The 21446-nt window shown below is 43.6% G+C and overlaps 1 protein-coding gene across 1 annotated transcript; it reads left to right on the top strand.

Annotated features, from left to right (window-relative positions):
- Positions 1-1208: 1208 nt before the first annotated feature.
- Positions 1209-10436, top strand: NYX (nyctalopin). The gene is made up of 2 exons (XM_054566330.1): positions 1209-1230; positions 9028-10436. The coding sequence occupies exons 1-2, from the start codon at positions 1209-1211 to the stop codon at positions 10434-10436; spliced, it is 1431 nt and encodes a 476-aa protein (XP_054422305.1).
- The last annotated feature ends 11010 nt before the right edge of the window (positions 10437-21446 follow it).

Raw genomic sequence — 21446 nt, 5'->3', positions numbered from 1 at the left:
ACTGTAGGTCACTGAGGCTGAGAAGGGGTTTATTCAAGCATGTTAGGTGTTCCCAAGCTTCCTGGTTGGAGACCTGCTGCCTAGAGCAATGCCTAAACCAGGTAGTGGGGCAGTTCTAGCAGGGACCCTGCAGCCACGACCACTGGCAACACACCTGGCAGCTCACAGAAATCATGCTGGGTGCTGGGTGCTGGGTGTCAGAAATTTCATCATGGGAGCCTCAAAACCAGGCGCCTGTGCCACCATCCTGGCCAGAAAATGGTTACTGACTGACGACTACTTCTGAATCCAAGTCTTGCTGGGTGTGTGTGATCCACTAAGCTAGGTCACATGCTTGCGCCCTAGCTGCAAGGGCAGTTGGGAAAGAGTTTCTGGTTTCAACCTGGAAGAGGCAGGATTTACAAGATGGGAAATTCCCTAAGTGTAGAACGAGTGCTTAAAAGGTGCTGGAGAGCCAGAAGCCATGTCGAATATCCACTATTATCAGGCATGGTTTTGTTGCAAAGAATAGAAATCTACTCGTCCACGCAGATGGTTTGAGTGGGTTTCTGAAATGAAAACAGGGATATGTCACAGAAACAGCTATAGCAGGGCCTTATGGGAAGTACAGAGCTGGCCAGCAGCTTCTCATTCTCCCTGACCTCCAGCTTTGTCTTTCTCATGTTGGTTCTAGTCTCTCTGCACAGCAGCTTCCTCAGCTTGTCCGTGTGTAATATGGGAGCCCCAAACTGGGGAGCTGCTTAAGTGCTCATGATGTTCCGGAAAAAGCCCTCCGGAGGACCAGCATTATGTGGACATGCTGTTTATTACGTTACAGGGGAGTGTAGCGACGGCGGTGGGCCTGTGTGAGAGAGACTGCATCTCCTCCAGTCTGAGGCTTGTTATAGGGGGGCCTAGACAAAGGAGGCATGTGTCCTATGTGTGGCTCTAAACTACGTTACCTCTGTGCACGTGCAGAAAGAAAGGTCAAGAAGCAGTCACAGGACAAGAAGCTGCTCCCAAAAGGAGATAAGGAGGGAGTTACAATCCATTCCCAAAACAATACACACTCCTTCTGGCCAGTGGCTGTCTGACCAGCCCTCAGTCATGGGAGGGGGAAGGGCCATGTCCATTGACCCCACACCTTGGCTGCTTCTTTCCTATAGCTTTGACCTGTACATGGCTTTGTTACAAACCCCAGCCCTGAAGCCATACAGGTTGATTCCCACATGATTTCACTGTCTGTTCCATGTTCATAGGGAAGGAATGAATCTGACTCTCCTTGGGCCAAATGTTCACCGTCGGCCCAAATAGCTGTGTCTGGGAGGGGGCAGTAGAGACACGTAGGGCTCTGGGTGAGGTGTTTTTTTCTTAGAGGTGGTGGTTGGCAACAGCTGTTGTCCAACCATGGAAAAATGAGAGCCAGAAGGTCCCCTAAAGGTCAGGAAGTACAGGTCAAAGAAGTGGAAGCTCAGAAAGGCTAGGTATTTCGGGTAGGGAGTGCTACAGTACAGTGGAAAGACACAGAACAACGGTTGGTGTTGACTAACCACGCTGAACCTCAGTTTCCTCTTTTGTGAGAAGAGAATAATACCTTGCAGGACTGTCATCTTCAATGAAATAATTATGTAGCAAGGTTAGCCCTGAGCAAACACTAATTAAAAGTTGGTTTGTGTAAGAGCAAAAGAAACCCATAAAATTTAATTTGAGTAGCATTATACAGCTCATATCACTCAGATAAATTCCTAAACTACGTCCTGTAGCTATCTGCTGTCTTTTGTGTTGGAGTCCATCTGAAGGCCTTGTTCTGTTGAGCTCCCAGAGCCACTACCAGCAGCTCTGTTCTAGGACTGCATATAAATGCATTCACACAGTGTGTATTCTTTTGTGTCAAGTTTCTTTGCTCAACATAACTTGTTTGTTGTTTGTTCTTTTTTGTTGCTGAGTAGTATTCTGCTATATAAATATATTGTAATTTGCTTTTCCACTATACCGTTCGGTAATTTCCAGTTTTTATCTATCATAATAAGCCACTATGAACATTCTTGTACAGTCTTTATGCAAGCTTTTTTTTTTTTTCCATTTCTCTTGGGTAAATACCTAGGAGTGGAATTGCTGAGTCATAGGAAAGGCATATGTTTAACTTTAATAGACACTGCCGAAGTTTTCCAAAGTTCTTGAACTATTTTCCACTCCCACAAACAATGTTAGAGAATCCAGTTGTTCTATATCTTTACCAATACTTGGGGTTGTCAGTCTTTTGAATTTTAGTTATTCCAGTGGGTGTGCAGGGAAATTTCATTGTAACTTTAAGTGCATTTGCCTAATGGCTAATGATGTTGAGCACCTTTCCATGTGCTTAATGGCTACTTAATATGTTCTTTTGCAAAGTGTTTGAGTCTTTTACCCATTTTTATGTAGTTGTTTGTCTTTCATCATTCATTTGTAGATGTTTTATATTCTGTACATAAGCCACATATAAAGTACTCCTTTCCTTAATAGTATCTTTTTTTAAAAAAACACCATTATTGAACCCTGGCCAACGTGGCTTAGTTGGGTGGGTGTCACCCCACAAAGCAAAGGTTCGTCTGATTCCCAGTCAGGGCACATGCCTAGGGTGCAGGTTTGGTCCGTGGTAGGAGTGTGTGCAAGAGGCAACCGATTGATGTTTTTCTCTTATACCAACAATTCTCTTCCTCTCTCCCTCCCTTCCCTCCTCTCTCTCTAAAAAAAGAATACTAGCTTTATTGAGGTATGATTTGACATATAACAAACTGAACACATTTAAAGTGCACCCTCATGAAACCATCAGCACAATCACAATAAATATATTCGCCACTCCCAAGTGAAACACTTGCCCCTTTATATTCATGCCCTTTTATAATCCTTCTCTCCTGCCCTCCCCTGCCTCCCCAACCATCCCCAGGCAACCACTGATCTTTCTGTTACTATAGACTAATTTTCAGTTCCTAGAATTTTATGTAAGTGAAATCATATAGTATGTACTTCACCTGGTTTCTTTCACTCAGCAGAATTATCTTGAGATTCATCCATTTTGCATGTATCAATAGTTCATTCCTTTTTTTATCACTGAGTAGTATTCCATTGTCTGGGTAAGCATAATTTGTTTACCTATTAAACTCTTAATAGGTGTTTGTGTTGTTTCCAATTTTGAGTTATTATGAATAAAGCTGCTGTGAATATTCATGCCAAGTCTTTTGTGTGGACATATGCTTTTATTTCTCTAGGAGTAGATGGATGGATCATAAGGTAGGTATACCTTTAACTTTTAAAGAAACTGCAGCATTGTTTCCTAGTGGTAGTACCATTTTACATTCCCAGCAGCAGTGCAGTAAGAAAGCCCCAGTTGTCCAATATGCTCTCCAACACCCGGTATGGTCAGTCTTTCTAATTTTAATAGGTGGCTATTTTATTTTGCATTTCCCTAACAACTAATGATGTTGACCATCTTTTCATGTATTTATTTACTTTTTGTATATCTTTTTTGGTAAAGTGTTTCTTCAAACATTTTGCCTATTTATTAATTGGGTTGCCTATTATCTTATTGAATTGCTTTTAAAATATTTATTAAATTTATTGGGGGGACTTTGGTTAATTAGATTATATAAGTTTCGAGTATACAATTCTATGTCATCTGTATATTGTATTGTGTTGTGTGCTCACCACCCAAAGTCAAGTTTCCTTCTGTCACCATTATTGTTTTAAGGATTCTTTATATATTTTGGATACAAATCCTTTATGAGATATATACAGAGGAAATATACAGATATTTTCTCCCAGTCGGTGCCCCCTCTTTTTGTTCTCTCTTTTTTTTCTTTTTATCATCACCCGAGGACATTTTTTTTTTCATTCGAGAGAGAGAGAAAGGAAGGGAGAGAGCAAAGGAGAGAAAGAAACATCAATGCGAGAGAGAAACACTGATTGGTTGCCCCTGGTACTCACCCGGACCAGGTATCCAACCTGCAAACCAGGATGCACCCTGACCAGGAATCGAACCCACAACCTTTCAGTTGTGGGATGATGCTCCAACCAACTGAGCAACACTGGCCAGGGCTCTTTTTGTTCTCTTAACAGTGTCTTTCAAAAGAGCAGAAGTTTTTAATTTTGATGAAGTCTAATTTATTACTTTTTCTTTCATGGTTGGTGTTTTATATTGTCCTAAGAAATCTTTGCATACCAGTAGGTCACAAAGATATTCTCCCATGTTATCTTCAAGGAGATTTATAGCTTTAGCTTTTACATTTAGGTTTTTATGGTCCATCTAAAAAGTGTTCTTGTGTATGATATGAAGTAAGTGTGTCAAGATCCTTCTTTTTTTTTTATTTTTTAGGGATTGCAATATGCATCTTTAATTTACCACGATTTACCTTGATTTAATCTTATACTGTTTCATGAATAATGTAAGATCCTTACAAAAGTCCAGTTCAGTTTACCTCCCTTCTCATCCTTTATGCTATTGTCATATTTTTTCACTTATATATATTATAAACTCCACAATACAGTATTATTTTTGCTTTAAACAATAACTTGTCTATTAAGCAATTAAGGTGAGAGGAATAGTCTTTTCTATTTAGTGACGTATTTACCATTTCCATTGCTCTTCATTCCTTCCTGTAGATCTGATTTTCATTTTAGATTTTCATCTAGTATCATTTTCCCTCAGGCGAAAGAATGTCTTCATTTCTTGTGCAAGAGATCTGCTGGAGATGAATTTTCTTAAGTTTTGTTAACTTGGAAGTATTTCTATTTTACTTCATTTGTGAAGGTATTTTCATTGGCTATAAAATTCTAGGTTGTGCTTTTCTTTCAGCACTTTAAAAGATACACCAGAAATTTTATTTTCTTATGGCCTCTATTGTTTCTGATAAGAAGTCCATCATCATTTTTATTGTTGTTTACTATATGTAATGTGTCTTTTTTCTTTGGATGCTTTAAAAATTTTTCTCTTTATGTGGTTTTCAGTAGTTTGATGTGCCTAGGGCCTATGTGTGTGTGTGAGTGTGTGTGTGTATGATGTTAGTTGGGGTTTGCTGAGCTTATTTTACATAACATTTTGGAAATTGTCTTCAATTATTTTTCTGCCACATTCTTTCTCTTCTCTCCTCTGGGACTCCAAACACATGCGTGCAAATCTAATTGCTCAATATTATCCCACAGGTCATTAAAGCCCTGATGATATTTTTTCCAATCTTTTTTCTCTCTGTGCTTCATTTTGGGTAATTTCTATTGTCCTCTCTTCAAGTTCATGAATCTTTCCTTCTGCTGCATCTAATCTGCTGTTTTTCTTATTCAATGATTTTTTTTAAAAAAACATTTCAGATATTCTATTATTTTAGTTCTAAGAACTGGGTTCATTTTTAGAGTTTCCATACCTCTTCTAAAATTCAAATTCTCATGCCTTCATCCATTATATGTATTTTTCCTATAAATTCCTTAACATACTTATAATAAATCCTCTTTTTTTTTTTTGGTAATATCAACATCTGGGCTGTCTCTGGGTTTGCTCCTGTTAACTTTTCTTTTTCCTGTTTGATAAGTATCAAATTTTGCTGCTTCTTCACATATCTAGTATTATTTGACTGCATACTGGATATCATAGGTGGTAGTTATAAAAACTCTAGATTCTCTTCTCTTCCTTTGAAGAGGATTGAATTTTGTTCTGGCATTTAGTTACATTACTGGCAGATCACTTTGATGTTAGAAGGCTTGGTTTTAGGCTTTGTTAGGATAGGCCTAATTTAGTTTTGCCCTTTGTCCAGGGAAAAGGTCTTCACTCCGAAGGTATGACCCTCTCAGGTTTCAGTTGAAAGCTCCAGATATTTGTATAAGCTCTTCTAACCGCATGGACTTTGAACTCTTAATCTATCTCCCATTACTAGCAAGTTACTGGAATCTGTTTAGCTCTTTTAGCCTTCAGTTCTTGGGTCCTTGGAGTCACCCCACACACGTGATATGCACTTAAGGACTCCAAACAGGGGAGACTGTGTGCCAATTTTGTGGCTCCCTCTTTTCCATGTTCTCCCTCCTCAATTTGTGGCATTGAGCACTCAGCCACTGTGGCAGCTGAGTACTCCGACCTTTAACTTGTCAACCCAATAAGACTTGCTTTCTCTTTTAGCTCTGTTCCCTGTGTGCAGTGTAGACTTGAAAATGCCCTGAGAGGAAACACCAGTTAAATGTGGCTCTCACCTAGTTTGTTTTTCTTCTTTTAAGTGTTGTATCTACTCTGATTGCCTGTTTAGGTTGCTTTCCAGTGCCTGCAAACAATTTTTTAAAAATATATTTTTTCTCTACAGTTTACACTAGCTATTGGCAGGAATATTAGTCTAATACAAACTACTCAGTCATATATTGCAAGCAAAACTCACCCAAAAATGTTATTATTATTTTAAAAAATTTTGTTTTGCTGCCCTCATCTCTGGGTTATTAGGCATGAAGTTAGTCTTCGTATTAGGTAAGCCAATACTGAAGTTTGGTTGTCTGTTCTGAGGTTTACTTGATTTAATTTAAATTTTACTAAATAGCCCTGACAGATGTGGCTGCATTGGTTGGATGTCACTTCACAAAGCAAAATGTTGCCCCTTTGATTCCCCATCAGGGCACATGCCTGGGTTACAGGTTCCATCCCCGGTTGGGGCGTGTGCAAGAGGCAACCAATGATGTTTCCTTCTTGCACTGATGTTTCTCTCCCTTTCTCCAGCATCGCCCTTTCTTTAAAAATAAATAAATAAATAAAATCTTTAAAAAATAAATTTCACTAAATAATCCAGTAAACTGGTTAATCCTAATGGCTATCAAAGTTTCAGAGGCTGAAAATGGGTTTCTAATAGTGACATGTTGAGTTTTTAAAGAGTTAACTTTACTTTCTGAAATAGGCATTACATTGACATGGTTCAAACTTTAAAATGTAAAAAGGATACATAATAAAAAACTTCATTCCTCTTACATGTTTAGAAAAATTAGCAGCTACATTTTTGATCTCTTACATTGTACAAGCAAATTGATTGTATCCTTTATGTCATAATTCCATGGATTCCTTGACAAAGAGGTAGTTTTTGTTTGTTTGTTTGTTTTTTAATAAATGACATCCTCCTTCAGGAATCGTTACAGAGGAAGGCATCAATTCCATTTAATTCTGTAAATGTTTACCGAGCCATACTGCGTGCCTGGAACAGTGTTGGCTATTGTGGAGCAGAAACATGAGTCATATGGTTGAGAGTGCACTCCTGTTAATTAGAAAGGAGAAGAGAGTAGAATTAAGGGCTATTTGTAGAGAAATCTGATGCCTCTACTTGACCTAGTTGGAAGAGTTGATAGAAAAAAGCTCCGCATAAGCCCAGCTGACACCTGGACTTAAGGTTATATTCTTGGCCCTGTCTCTCAAGCTGGTATCTCTCCAGGTCAGCAGCTGCCCCGCTTTCAGCCAAGCTCAGCACAGGGTCCAAGAACCTTGCTGTAAACTTGGTGTCTAGTTCACATTTCTTAGGGACAGGGAAAAGCTAAGTCAAGCCTCTACAACAAGAATATTGAACTAACTACAATTTACAACTGAAGGGTTGTTCAAAGGCCTGAGTACTCTCCCGCCATCTTTGGAAGGACTAAATCCCCTTCTCAGCAGCTGAAAAAACATGGTGTGTGCACAACTGGTGTACTGAAAAGATACTAGAAGGTGACCAAACATACAGATGCGGCAGCAAGCAGTCTGCACTCTCGTTGTGTGGCCACACCTTCAGATTCCCACAAGGGCTTGGATAGGCAAGGCAGGGTCACGTGTACACCATGGGAGGGGAATGAAATGGTAGGCGGGTAGTGTTAGCTAGGAATTTGGGAGTACTGCTGACGAGGCTCAGATCACATGCATTCTACCTGTGACCTGCTCCTGCCTGGAAAATAAAACTTGTGCATCTTCCAGGTTGCCTTTTCCACTGGAACTTAGGCTGGGCCTTGGGACCTCTGGCTTCCACAGGGAAGCAGACCATGCCATTTTGCTTTGCTGCAGGTGGTAAGCCTACTTGGAGGGCTTTTGAAGTCTTTGTATAATCTTCCATTCAAATGCTCAGAAAAAATTAATTTATAAGCATCATTTTTTTTCCCCACGATGATGTAGAAAAGCCGCTAGAGAGCAAGGGCTGGTGAATGGAAATTAACTGCACAGTGTCCACAATCATTCTTTTGAGATGTGAAAGAAGGTCATTGCTGTTTTATTTAGTATGCTGTCCTTCTGGCTTAATTTTAGTGACTGTTAAAGAAAAACTAAGATTGACAGGCTTTTGTTTCACTTCCAACCTCCTATTCTCTAATTCTCCCTTCTTCATGAGGCTTTATTTACTCCATGAGGGTTTTTAGGCATTGAATTCTTATGGTGGGAGGGACTACTAGCGTAGCACTCATAGAAATATGGTGCAAGCCACATATGTTTTTATTTCCAAGTAGCCCCATTAAAAAGGTAAAATGAAACAGTTGACATTAATTTAAATATTTTAGTTAACCAATTATATCTAAAATATAATTTTAACATGTAATCAATATAAAAATTGATGAGATATTTTACCTTTTTTGGTATTAAGTCTAAGATATGGTCTGTATTTTACACTTACAGCTCATCTCAATTCGGGCTAGCCACATTTCAAGTGCTTGAGAGCCACTTGTGGCTAGATTGGGCAGTGTAGGCCTAGCGTGTGAGCCACAGTGATGCCTTTGAGGACTCCTACACATGCAGACAACACACTCTCTAGGTCAAATTCTAGGAGCACAAATGATGATATAGGCAGGAGGGGATTTAGAATGGGATCAGTTGCGTTCTCATGATTAAGATAACTGGGACTCAAGGGGGTGGGGAATCCTGTGTAAGGTTTAGGAGGCCGAAAGAGACCATTTGGAAGATGCTGCTTATGCAGAAGGTATGAGAATCTTGGTGGAGGGCCGCATCCAGCCATGCAGACAGGTAGTATTTTACCTTCAGTGATCCTCTGGTTGATGGTCTCTCCTTCTTTTGTCTTTTCTCCCCTTTCCTAAACCCTGCCCAAGTGGTGGTCCTCACCCTGCCCAGCGCCTGGGCCGAGAAGGCCTGCAAGCGCACCTGCCCGGAGTCTTGCTCCTGCAACAGCGTGGAGCGCGGCTGCTCTGTGCGCTGTGACCGTGCTGGCCTCCTGCGGGTCCCGGCCGAGTTCCCGTGCGAGGCGGCCTCCATCGACCTGGACCGGAACTGCCTGCGCTTCTTGGGCGAGCGGGCCTTTGGCACGTTGCCGTCGCTGCGCCGCCTGTCTCTACGCCACAACAATTTGTCCTTCATCACGCCTGGCGCCTTCAAGGGCCTGCCGCGCCTGGCGGAGTTGCGCCTAGCTCACAATGGCGACCTACGCTATCTGCATGCGCGCACCTTCACCGCGCTGGGCCGCCTGCGCCGCCTCGACCTGACAGCCTGCCGCCTCTTTAGCGTCCCCGAGCGCCTCCTGGCTGAGCTTCCCGCCCTGCGCGAGCTCGCTGCCTTCGACAACCTGTTCCGCCGCGTACCCGGCGCGCTGCGCGGTTTGGCCAACCTGACGCACGCGCACCTAGAGCGCAGCCGCATTGAGGCGGTGGCCTCCAGCTCCCTGGAAGGTCTGTGGCGCTTGCGCTCGCTCAGCCTGCAGGCCAACCGAGTCCGCACGGTGCACGCCGGAGCCTTTCGCGACTGCGGTGCCCTGGAGCACCTACTGCTCAATGACAACCTGCTGGCCGATCTGCCCGCTGATGCCTTCCGCGGCCTGCGCCACCTGCGCACACTCAACCTGGGTGGAAATTCCCTGGGCCGCGTGGCGCGCACCTGGTTCGCCAATCTGGCCGAGCTCGAGCTGCTCTACTTGGATCGCAACAGCATCACTTTCGTAGAGGAGGGTGCCTTCCAGAACCTTTCGGGCCTCCTCGCTCTGCACCTCAATGGCAACCACCTCACCGTGCTCACCTGGGCCCCTTTCCAGCCAAGCTTCTTCCTGGGCCGCTTCTTTCTTTTCCGCAACCCGTGGCGCTGTGACTGCAGCCTGGAGTGGCTGCGGGACTGGATGGAGAGCTCTGGGCATGTCACCGATGTGCCTTGCGCCTCTCCGGGCTCCGTGGCCGGCCTGGACCTCAGCCAGGTGGCCTTTGGGCGCTCCTCCGATGGCCTCTGTGTGGACCCTGAGGATCTGAACCTTACCGCGTCCAGCCCAGGCCCACTCCCAGAGCCAGTTGCTACCACTGTGAGCAGGTTCAGCAGCCTCCTCTCCAAGCTGCTGGCCCCGAGGGCCCCAGTGGAGGAGGCGGCCAACACCACCACAGCGCCAGTCAATGCCTCGCTGTCTGATATCCTTCCCTCGGGCAGGGTGAGAGGCTTAGGCCATAGCACCCTGTTTCTCCTTGGCTCTAGTCTCCTGCTCAGCCTGGCCCAGCATGTGATGTTTATCCTGCAGGCGTACTGACCCTGCCACACTGGGGTGGCCCAGACTGCCTTGGCCAGTGGGGAATAATTTACTTAATTGGGCTTGGAGGTGTTCGTGGTCGGGAAAGAGGGAAACAGGATGGAACAGGTGGTAAAGTTCCAGCGGAATATGGAAGGAACAGTTTGCCTCCAGAGATGGCCCTAGGGAGAGGACAGTCCTGGAAAATGTCATGCAGGGGGTGGGGTATGGATTTTTGCTTATGTCACATAAGCATCAATTGGAAACGAGGAGCCGGGGAACAGGGACCCTCCTACCAGAAGGCTAGGAATTGGAAGCTCCTAGGGCTTCACGGCTCCACCTCCACCCCTCCCCCACCCCCCATCTTCCAGGAAACAGGGACTGCAATGTCTGAGTCAGTCTGTTGGCTAAGTATTAAGAACTGTGTTCATTCTCCTGGTGGGGCAACCCATTAGATCCAATCTCTTTGTTTTCTACCGCAATCCTCTTCCCCCTGGGCCTGGGGACACTAGGGTCCAGGAAAGTGGAAAGGACAGGAGAGAAGGGGGACGGGAGAGGGACTTAGACCTAAGGGTGGTGGCAGTTCTTGGAGTGTGAGATATGTTAAGGGGTGGTTAAAACAAAGATCCATTTCATTTACTCCGCAATTATTCCCAGAGGTGACTTTAGACAGAAAGAAACTTTAGGGAAGGGTAGGAAAAAAAGGAAGGGGAAATATCTGTGGACAAATAAATTTGTAAAATTCTAAGATTAAAAAAAAGTGAACAGGTTTTTCTACTGTAGGACTTTTCAGAGTCTTTCACATGCAGACATGCACTGTGAATTTCTGAGGAGACCACAAAGTCTTTTTTTTCTTAGTGTTTTGTGTGAAGAGTGTCCAGAAGACACAGAAATGCTATGTTAGCAGGACAGGGAGTCTCCAGCTTGGATGATGCTATTAGCTGTGGAAATTATTATGGGTTGCACACTTTGGGGCTGACTAACTGCCAAGAGGAAAGGAGGCAGCAAGTAGCTGGGGAGGGAGGCTGAGCTATTTCCCAGGGAGGGAGTTGGCCAACTGTTAGAGCAAAGGCTGTATGTCTGCTAAACACTTGTTCAAGCTGTTCTCCATACACGGGTAACGATGGCTGCATTTGTCAACATTCTGGAAATCTGTAATCTTAATGTCCTGAGTTCTTCTCTGTGTATTTGAAGAGGTGGGTTTTCTTCGTTCTTTTTCTTTTAAACTTGAAAGAAGTTTTGCTAAGATATCACCCATATAAATGAGAAGATTTCATAGATATTTTACAAAGGGAAGCACCTATTACAACTTCCTATAGTTGCCCAACAAACGGATGCTCAAAACTGCATAGACAATTATGACTATACCCTACTAAAGTATGTATGTGCATATATACATTTATATATATTTTTGAGATCTGTAAATATGCTAGCCCAAGAAACAGGAAGTGTAATAAGGATTGCATAAAGAAACTCAAGGTCCATTTCTTTCATCCAACTTTTCCTTACGAAAACTTTAAAAAATTACTATAGATGTGACTTCTGTGTACTCCCTAACTTCATTTTTATGCCAATGGAAAATATATTTCCTACTGTTGTTATAAAAACAGTTGGGTTTTCAAAGCCCACAAAATTCAAGGTGCATTGAGTTGTCAGTTCGTCATGGTGACAGTACTTCTTTTGTATTTCTAGGTAATATTAAATATTAGAAATGTTGCAGAAAGCACCATTGAGAACAGGTGTGTTCAAATAGGTTGTGACCGTTAGTGGTCATTAAGTCAATATAATGAGTCATAACCAGCATTTACAAAGACAAGATAGAACGCAAAATATAGGAGTATTGTTTTGTGAAACTTTTTATCTAATTTGTATGCCTTTGTTCAGATTATATATGTATGTGTCTGGATTGCTTAATACAATCTCTATTTTATTGCGGGTTAGCATTAAAAAAGTTTGAAAGTCACTAATCTGGAGCATGTATGATTTTTAAAAAATCTTTTTATTTTGAAAAATCTCAAGCCTACAGAAATGTTTCAATAGTAGAATGAACACTTTGGCCATTCACCTAGGTTTTCCAGTTGTTAACATTTTACTATTATATTTGATTTTTCTCCTCAGATCATTATTATTTCTAACGTTTTGAGTTTATTGCAAACATCATGACCCTTTACCCCTAAATACCTCAGGGTGTATTTCCTAAGAACAAGGGCATTCTCTTAGCCACAATACCATTATTTCAGAATCAGGAACTTTCTCATCACTATGACACTATTATTTAAACTATACTCTATATGGAAACTTCAACAGCTGTCTAAATGATTTTTTAAGCAGTCATTCTTTTTCCTGTGGGTGGAAAAATGAGGTTCCTAGGGCACAGCTTGTGTTCATTTGATCACAGTACTTCAAAATTCTAAATCCCTTAATTGATTTTTATGTTTCAAAATGAATTCATGCTCCAAATGTCTTACTTTTCAAATGTGAGACCCAGATGAGGTCAGAAATGTTTGTTCAAACCGTGTGCTGTGGCCATGGTAACTGAGAATCATGAGAATTGTGGAGACCAGATCTCTTGGTAACCATGGAAGCCCGTGGCAGACATGCAGCCTGAGTTACTGAGGAACGGGATGCCGCCTTGGGAGGAATGTTCTTCCTTTCGTTTGGAGCTGGTTCCTGAGAGCCAGCCTCAAAATGCTGCTCCAGTTCTGCCTGGGTGGTTAGATGGCCAGCTTTTTAAGGGACATTTGTTTGGCTGACTGTTTTTGAACAAGTATCAACACTGAAATAGCCTCTGGGGAGACAGATTTTTATAAAGCTACCCAGCCCTGTAGAATTCTGGGAACGTGGGAGTTATGGTCAAACAGATCCAGAGTTGCCTGGAACGAGTTCCCAGTGAATTGTGGCCATTTTGGGCTCTCATGAGAGAAGGGGGAATAGAGAGTTCCCAGTTTTGAGTTCATTAAGTTTCTCACTCCATCACTGGCTTATTGGTGCCTTAGGAAATACTAAGGCACTATGGATTCTGCTAAGCAAAACTATGGACCTGTCAGGATGGACCGTGTTTTGCTGTGGTAACAAACAACCCCCAATCTTCAGTGACTTACTGAGGGTTATTTCTTGCTTATTTGGCATGCCCACCATGGGCTTATTATGCGGGGCTCTGCTTATTGGATCCAGACTGATGAAGGAGCTGCCATTTTAGGACATCGTTATTCAAACACGGGCTCTAGGGTTTGCTGCAACAGAGCAGGAAAGATTGGCAGAACCATGCGTCACTGTTAAATTCTTCAACTCAGATGTGCCGCATATTGCTTGTCACATTTGATTGGCACAAAATATCACACAGCCACACAACTTCACCAAGACAGGGAAGTGTGGTCCTCCCATGTGCCCAGAAGGATAGGAGAACTGGGAATACTGATGAACACTAGCAATGCTCCAAAGCACCAGTGGCTACAGGCAGCTTGCCTGATAAAATGAAGTCTGGACTTCTCAGAACTGTCAGAAGAAATAGAAGCTTGAGAGGGAAACCTGGTGAGCAGGCCACTAGTCACAGTCTTTCTCTCCTCCCAGCACCCTAACTAGGCTTTGAACACAGCATATGCTTAAGCCAATAGGAATGCCACAGCCTTGTTGTATTGGTTCTTTCAAGGAAGTGGGGAGAAAATGTAGAGACAAAAGGTTCATATCTCCCCCTTAAAAAAATGTTTTCTGCACAAAGGCTCAAATCCCCAGAAGCTTGATCTTTGAGAAATTCCCTCTCATAAAGCCCTCTGACTGTTTCTAAGAGGTCTGCCTGCTGGCTGTACTTTCACAAGGATGGTCAACAGCCTTCTGGTCCCCCTATCTCTTTGTCAGGCCACCACAATGCTGCCCTCCAGAGGACTCTGTCTGCTGGGCACAGCTTTCTTTGGCTGTTGGTCCCCTCTGCTGTTTTCACCCCAACCTCAAGGGAGGGGACCCTACTCTCCCCTTTGATCCTCTGGCCCAAGGACAGCTTAGGCCCACCCACCCCTCAGTCCCTCACAGTACAGAAAAGCACTCCAGCTGAGATTTTTCCAAAGGTTAAGTAAATAGCCCCTTTGACTACTGCTGGATGTGGCTGTTGGCATAACCCCCAGACCCCAACCCCCATAGGGGCCCCTGTGGCTGGGCTGGTTTAACTCCCTCCCCAAGCACAAGCACTGGGAGTGCCTGGGCCTGCCTATGTGTCTGAGAGCAAACTCCCAGGGAGGACTTTTTCCTGTTACCCCGTCTCAGGCCCACCTTCCCAGCCCTACAGGGAACAGAGCTGGTCTTGTCCTCTGCAGTATTTCCTATACAATGGCACACACGGTCCCATACTGGGTTCTATTAGAGCCAAAGGGGCCAGTCCGCCTGCTTGCTTGCCAGTCCCTTCCACACCCCAGCTGCACTGTGCCTGAAAACTGCTGCTCAGAGCTCCAAAATAACAAACAGTTCTGGGGACACCAGGTAACCAAAAGTTGTATAGTCAAGTACCATGTGTCTCCAAAAAACTCCAACGTTTCTCCACTTATCAGAGCTGCAGCTCTGATAAAAAATATAACAATTCCTGCTCTTTTTAAAGTGTTACATGTATGATCAATATTTTTCTTAATCTTGAAAGATATTCCCTTTTTCTGTTATCAAACAGGACGCTTCACTTCTCCTTCTGAGACTCTGTTCAGGATTCCCTTCCAAGAGCGAATGATGTGCCCTGTCTTTCTATTTGCACCAGGTCCAGTGACTTCATAGAGCAGAAGACAGTCTTTCCTGGACATCCACTCAAGTCTCCCCTCCAAGGGGCAGAAACTGCTTATGATACTAAATAAATTTCCAGGTTCCAGAAGTCTGAGAGGTTCCGCTCCACCCTGTTCTCTCTGTTGGCCAGGGAGTGTTTCTGCACCTACTGGCTCTCCTGGGTGATATGGGCTGAGGGGCCTTGTATAGCCTGTGGCCAGTGTGGTCAAGAAAGGCCAAGGGCACCCTGGATGGTGTGTCTCAGTGGATTAAGCACCAGCCTGTGAACAAAAAGGTCACTGGTTGGATTCCCAGTCAGGGCACATGGCTGGGTTGTGGGGCAGGTCCCCAGCTAGGGGTATGCAAGAGGCAACCCATCAATGCATCTCTTGCATGCTGATGTTTCCCTCCCTGTCTCCTTCCCATCCCCTCTCTCTAAAATAAATAGATAGATAGATAGATAGATAAAAACCTTAACAAAAAATGATGCCCTGGCTGGTGTGGCTCAGTGGTTTGAGTGCCAGCCTGAGAACTGAAGGGTCGCCGGTTCAATTCCTGGTCAGGGCACATGTCTGGGTTGCGGGCCAGATCCTTGGTTGAGGCGTGTGCAAAAGGCAACCAATCCATGTATCTCTCTCACATTGCTGTTTCCCTCCCTTCCTCTCTCTCTAAGAAAGTAAATAAATAAAATCTTTAAAAAAAAAAAGAAAGAAAGGCCAAGGAAGACAGGAGCCATACCATCATACTGGGAAAGTAGTATTTTTATGTTTTAAGCAGCAATCAGCTAGATCTCTGCTCCCCACCCTGTACCCACACACAGGCGCTGGGCTGATTTGAGAAAGACTCCTGAGCAGCCCCTGGTCTCACTTTGGCACCTGTCTCCCTATGGCCTGGAGTGCAAGGCTGGAGTGAAACATGGCCCCCTCCACAGTGTGCCTGGCCAACTTAGTTGCTGAATGAATGTTACTCATATTCCTTCTATTTGTGTTCCAGGAAGAGAAAATTTAGAAGCACTCAGACAAACATTTGCAATTTTCAGAGGAGTTTCCTTGAAATGTTGCTGAGTTTTACAACTGTGATGCTGACAGAGGAAAAAGAGAGCCTTTGTTCACAGCCAGACTGAGTGAAACGCCAAGCTGCAGGGTGGCCTGTGGAGGGCTTACCTCTGTGCTTCCCAGACCCCGAGCAGCAGTTCTCTCTGGGCCTACATGACCTTGTGGCCGAGGCCTTATCATGGCTTACTCACGATCCATTAGTGGGTCATGGCATTGGGGGTGGCATCCAGCATTAAAAAACAACAGTGATGTCCTGACTGCCATGGCTCAGTTGGCTGGGTGTTGTCCTGCAAAGCAAAATGTCACTGGTTTGATTCCCTGTCAGGGCATATGACTGAGTTGCGGGCCAGGACCCTGGTTGGGGCACGCGCAAGAGGCAACTGATAGATGTTTCTGATGTTTCTCTCTTGCATTGATGTTTCTCTTCCTCTCTTTCTCCCTCCCTTCCCTCTCTCTGAAAATACACAAATAAAATCTTTTAAAAAATAACAGTGACAAAATAGACAGGGAAGACTTCAGCGTGCATTACAGAGAGTAAAAAAAATATTTTATTAAACTTTTGCTTTAGTTATATATGTGTATATGTACTGGATCACAATATAAAAATATCTCTCTCACTGTGGCTCACAGCCGTGAGTGTTTAAAAGCCAGCACCATCCATCAGTTTGATTTCTTTTTTTTTCAAAGAATGTGAGGTTGAAAGTCAAGTGCAGGACCGCATTTCATTTGTTGATTATTCTTCTCCCAGCCAATTAATTTTCTTGCATCATCACCAAAATGTGGACTTGCCTTATTTACATCCTGTTAAGGACCTAGTTAGATCAAAAGAAGCAAGACGGCATTCTGATGAGCAGCTGGGCAATTAGGAGTAAGAGCTGAGCTGTTCTTTGAGCTGCCTGAGGAGGCAGGGTGAAGTGGGGCTTGCGGCCCAGGTGGCGAATGAGCACGCAGCTCCTGCAGAGGCCTGCAGAGCGCTAATGGCTGTTTCATTCAATAAGTTAATAACAAATAATGAGGATGTCTTTGAAGGATCCTCTTGGTGTTTCACAGTGATATCTATTATTAAAGTGTCCAATAACATGGAAAAAACTCCCACCAAGGGTAAATGATGACAGAGATTGTGCCCTGCTCCTAACATTATATGTAACTGCCTTTCTAAAATTCTCCTAATTCTACTCCAAAATGCTTGTTTCTCGATAATCCAAATGGTTACCATTATTGACAAACTATTATGCGCCAGATAGTCAATGCCTAACCATCTAATTATCCCATTTAGACATTGATATCTCCATTTTACAGATGTAGAAACTGGGGCTTAGAGAATTAAGTGACTTGCTAAAGGTCCACAGCTATTAACTGGCAAAATTACGATTTGAATCCAGGTCTTTAAGCTCCAGACCCAGAGGAAACTTCCCTGTGATGCAAAGCTTCTCGCCTCGGTAAACTTTTCTCTTCCAGAGCTGAGAACTGAATTTCAGAGGAAAGGACTGAAAATTTCTATCATAATCTTAGCAAGGTTATTTGTAGACATAGACAAGCTTATTTTACAATTTCTACAGAGAAGCACAGGCCCTAGAATAGCTAAACTAATCTTGACAAAGAAGAATAAAGTAGGAGTGAATCACTCTATGTGATATTTAAGTCTAACTATATAGCTACAGTAATCAAGACAGTATGGTATTGTCAAAGCGATAGAAACATAGGAAGAGATTAATGAACAGAATGGAGAACACAGAAACAGACCCACATGTATAGGCTCAGCCAATTTTTGACAAAAGTGCAAAAGCATTTTCATGAAGGACAGTCTTTTCTTTATTTGCATTTATTGGGGTGACATTGGTTCATAAAATTGTTAGGTAGCATAGATATTAAACCAAGGCAGGGAGGAGGAGGGGGCATGTCTCACCCACTAACTCAGCAGTCCTGAGCCCGGTTCGATAAGATTGCCGGGTACTCTGAACGTCACAAGAAACACCATGCTAGCACGAAAGGAGGGCAGTCCTTGAAGTTCTGTATGTATCGTTCCCACCATCTGGGAAAGAAAGACTTGGAGACTGTGTACTCATCCCAAGGTCTGGAAGGGGGGAGGAGAAAAGGCTCACAGTGCCCAAAGAAGAAGTCATAAAGCAATTGGGTTAATTGCCTGCCTCTGGTCACTATCTGTTTTACAAGGGGGGTCCCTAGTGCCTATAGAAAGAGCTCAGAAATAACTTTGGGTAACTGCCTCAACTTAACTGCCTCCTGTCATGTACCAGTTTTTTAAAATTACATTTTATGGATTATACTATTACAGTTGTCCCAATTATCTGCCTTTGCCCCCTTCCACCCAGCACCCCCCACTTCCTCAGGCAAGCCCCCCACGCATGATTCATGTCCATTGGTCATGCGTATAAGTTCTTTGGCTACTCCATTTCCTATACTGTACTTTACATCCCCATGGCTGTTCTGTAACTACATATCTGTACTTCTTAATCCCCTCACCTCTTCACCCATTCCCCCACACCTGCCTCCCATCTGGCAACCAACAAAATATTCTCCATATCCATGATTCTGTCTCTGGTTTTCTGATTTGTTTAGTTTGTTTTTTACATTCAATTGTTGACAGATATGTATTTTTTGCCATTTTATTATTCATAGTTTTGATCTTTTTCTTTTTCTTAAATAAGTCCCTTTAACATTTCATATAATAATGGCTCGGTGATGATGAACTCCTTTAGATTTTTCTTGTCTGGGAAACTCTTTATCTGCCCGTTCATTCTAAATTATAGCTTTGCTGGGTAGAGCAATCTTGCCTGTAGGCCCTTGCTTTTCATGACTTTGAATATTTTTTGCCTATCCCTGCTAGCCTGCAAAGTTTCTTTAGAGGAATTGGCTGACAGTCTTAGGGGAACTCCCCTGTAGATAACTAACTTCTTTTGCTGCTTCTAAGATTCTCTCTTTATCTTTAACCTTTGGCATTTTAATTATGTTGTGTCTTGGAGTGGGCCTCTTTGCATCCATCTTGGTTGGGACTCTCTGTGCTTCCGAGGTTTCTACGTCTATTTCCTTCATGAAATCAGTGAAGTTTTCTTTCATTGTTTTTTCAAATAGATTTCCAATTTCTTGCTCTTTCTCTTCTCCTTCTGGCACCCCTATGATGCAAATCTTGGACCTATTGAAGTTGGGTTTTTTTTTTGGATTCTTTTTTCTTGTTGTTCTGTGTGGTTGTTTGTTTGTTTGTTTGTTTTTTGCTTCTTTATGTTTCAAATCATTGATCTGGTTCTTGGCTTCATCCACTCTACTGTTGTTTCCCTGTAAATTGTTCTTTATTTCAACTAGTGTATCCTTCATGTCTGACTGGGTCCTTTTTATGCTGTTGAGGTTCTCACTAAGTTCCTTGAGCATCCTCATAACCAGTGTTTTGAAGTCTGCATCTGGTAAATTGCTTATCTCCATCTCATTTAGCTTTTTTTCTGGAGTTTGACCTGTTCTTTCATTTGGGCCATGTATCTTTGCCTCCTCATTTTGGCAGCCTCCCTGTGTTTGTTTCTATGTATTAGGGAGAGCTGCTTTGACTCCGTGTCTCGGTAGCATGGCCTAATGTGGTAGGTGTCCTGTAGGGTGCAGTGAAACAGCCTCCCCTATCGCCCAAGCTGGGTACTCATGGTGCGCCCTTCATGTGGACTGAGTACACCCTCCGCTTGTAGTTGAGCCTTGGTTGCTGTTGACAAGTCAATGGGAGGGATTTACTCAGGCCAGTCAGCTGCAAGGACTGGCTGTGACCATTGACCACCAACCTCTGCCTTCCGAGGAGGATCAGCTGTGCAGTGGCAGGGTGGTGGTGCTCTGACGTGGTCTGTAGCTGTCCATTGGGTGTGCTGGCTCTGGGGTTTCCAGGGTGGTGCAGGCCAAGGTCAGTCCCCACTTGCGTTTGGCCCGGGGCCACCCTACCTGAGCTATAAAGCAATCTGAGATGGCTGCTACTTGTGTTGGGCTGGAGATTCCCAGGCGAAGCCAAGCTATGTATCTAAGATGACTGCTGCTAGTGCTGGGCCTGGGGCTCGCTGAAGCCGGCTATTGCTTGTTTGAGAGGATTTAGGAAGTTGTGGAGCATGAACCAAGACCAGCCATTCATACGGAAAAACATATTGGGTGAGCCTGTAAGTTGGGTGGGGTGGAGTCTCTGGGGATTTTCAAGGTGAGTCAAACAGTGTTAGCCAGGTAGCTGGCGTCTCAGATGTGGCACCAGCTTACCAGCTTTGTGGGCAGAGGGTGTCACGAAGAGACAACAACCTCTGCTTACCTTGATGCCAGATACTTCAGTCTCTCCCTGTATAGCACTAGTGCCTTTCAAGCTGCTACCCCAGTGCTAGAGCTCAGAGGGAGTAAGTCTGAGTAGGTGAGTCTGTGTGTAGGTTTTTTAAGAGTAACTGCTTGAGGTCCAGTAGTTTCTTCTACTTACTCAATCCCTGCTGGTTTTTGCAGCCATAAGTTGTGGGGACTTATCGTCCTGGCACTGGAACCCTGGGCTGGAGGGCCTGGTGTGAGGCTGGGACTTCTCGCTCCCGAGATACCCCTCCTGAATTTTTATCCACCACACGTGTGTATGGGACTACCCTGTTCTGCATCTGCTCCCCCAGCCCCTCCTACCAGTCTGGATGGATGTGGTTTCTTTAATTCTGTAGTTGTCAAACTTCCATTCAACTTGATTTCTGATGGTTCTGAGTGATGGTTGTTCTATATTTTAGTTGTAATTTTGATGTGGTTGTGTGAAGAGGCAAGCCATGGTGTGCCTACGTCACCATCTTGACCAGAAGCCACATGTCTGTTTTACAACAAGATGAACGAATGTGGTCTGGAGCAAAGATAAAGAATTCTGGAAAACAGATTCCCACACTTACCTATGTTCAGGTAGTCACATCCCCCCAGGAGAAGCTGGCACTACTTTTACCCACCAGTCAATATGACTACTTTATGACTACTTCTACCTCACACTCATCCCGCCAGCTATGTAAGTCCTCATGACAAAGGACCTGGTGTTTTTGTTGCTCTTACCTTGCCCTGCCCTGAACCTATGCCTTTAACCCCTCTCCTTGGCAAGGCCTGTTCTCTTCCATGAGAAAATATCACCAATATACCCTGCTTTCATGCTAATAGAATTTCTGATATGTAATTCTTTACTGCATTGGCAAGAAGAACTGAGTTTCTCCTGTAATAAAATTATATAGGTTTCAGGCATAAAATTGTATAACACATCGTC

The sequence above is a fragment of the Pteronotus mesoamericanus genome, unplaced genomic scaffold (genome assembly GCF_021234165.1).
Source record: "Pteronotus mesoamericanus isolate MK-2021 breed Mesoamerican mustached bat unplaced genomic scaffold, CSHL_Meso_final contig_173, whole genome shotgun sequence".
Lineage (NCBI taxonomy): Eukaryota > Metazoa > Chordata > Mammalia > Chiroptera > Mormoopidae > Pteronotus > Pteronotus mesoamericanus.
This window is presented reverse-complemented; position numbering and strand designations above follow the sequence as displayed.

Coding starts and splice junctions, on each gene's coding strand:
- NYX (XM_054566330.1), top strand. CDS start 1,209: ATGATTTCACTGTCTGTTCCAT. Junction 1,231..9,027: donor GATTTCACTGTCTGTTCCAT/GTTCATAGGGAA, acceptor ACCCTGCCCAAG/TGGTGGTCCTCACCCTGCCC.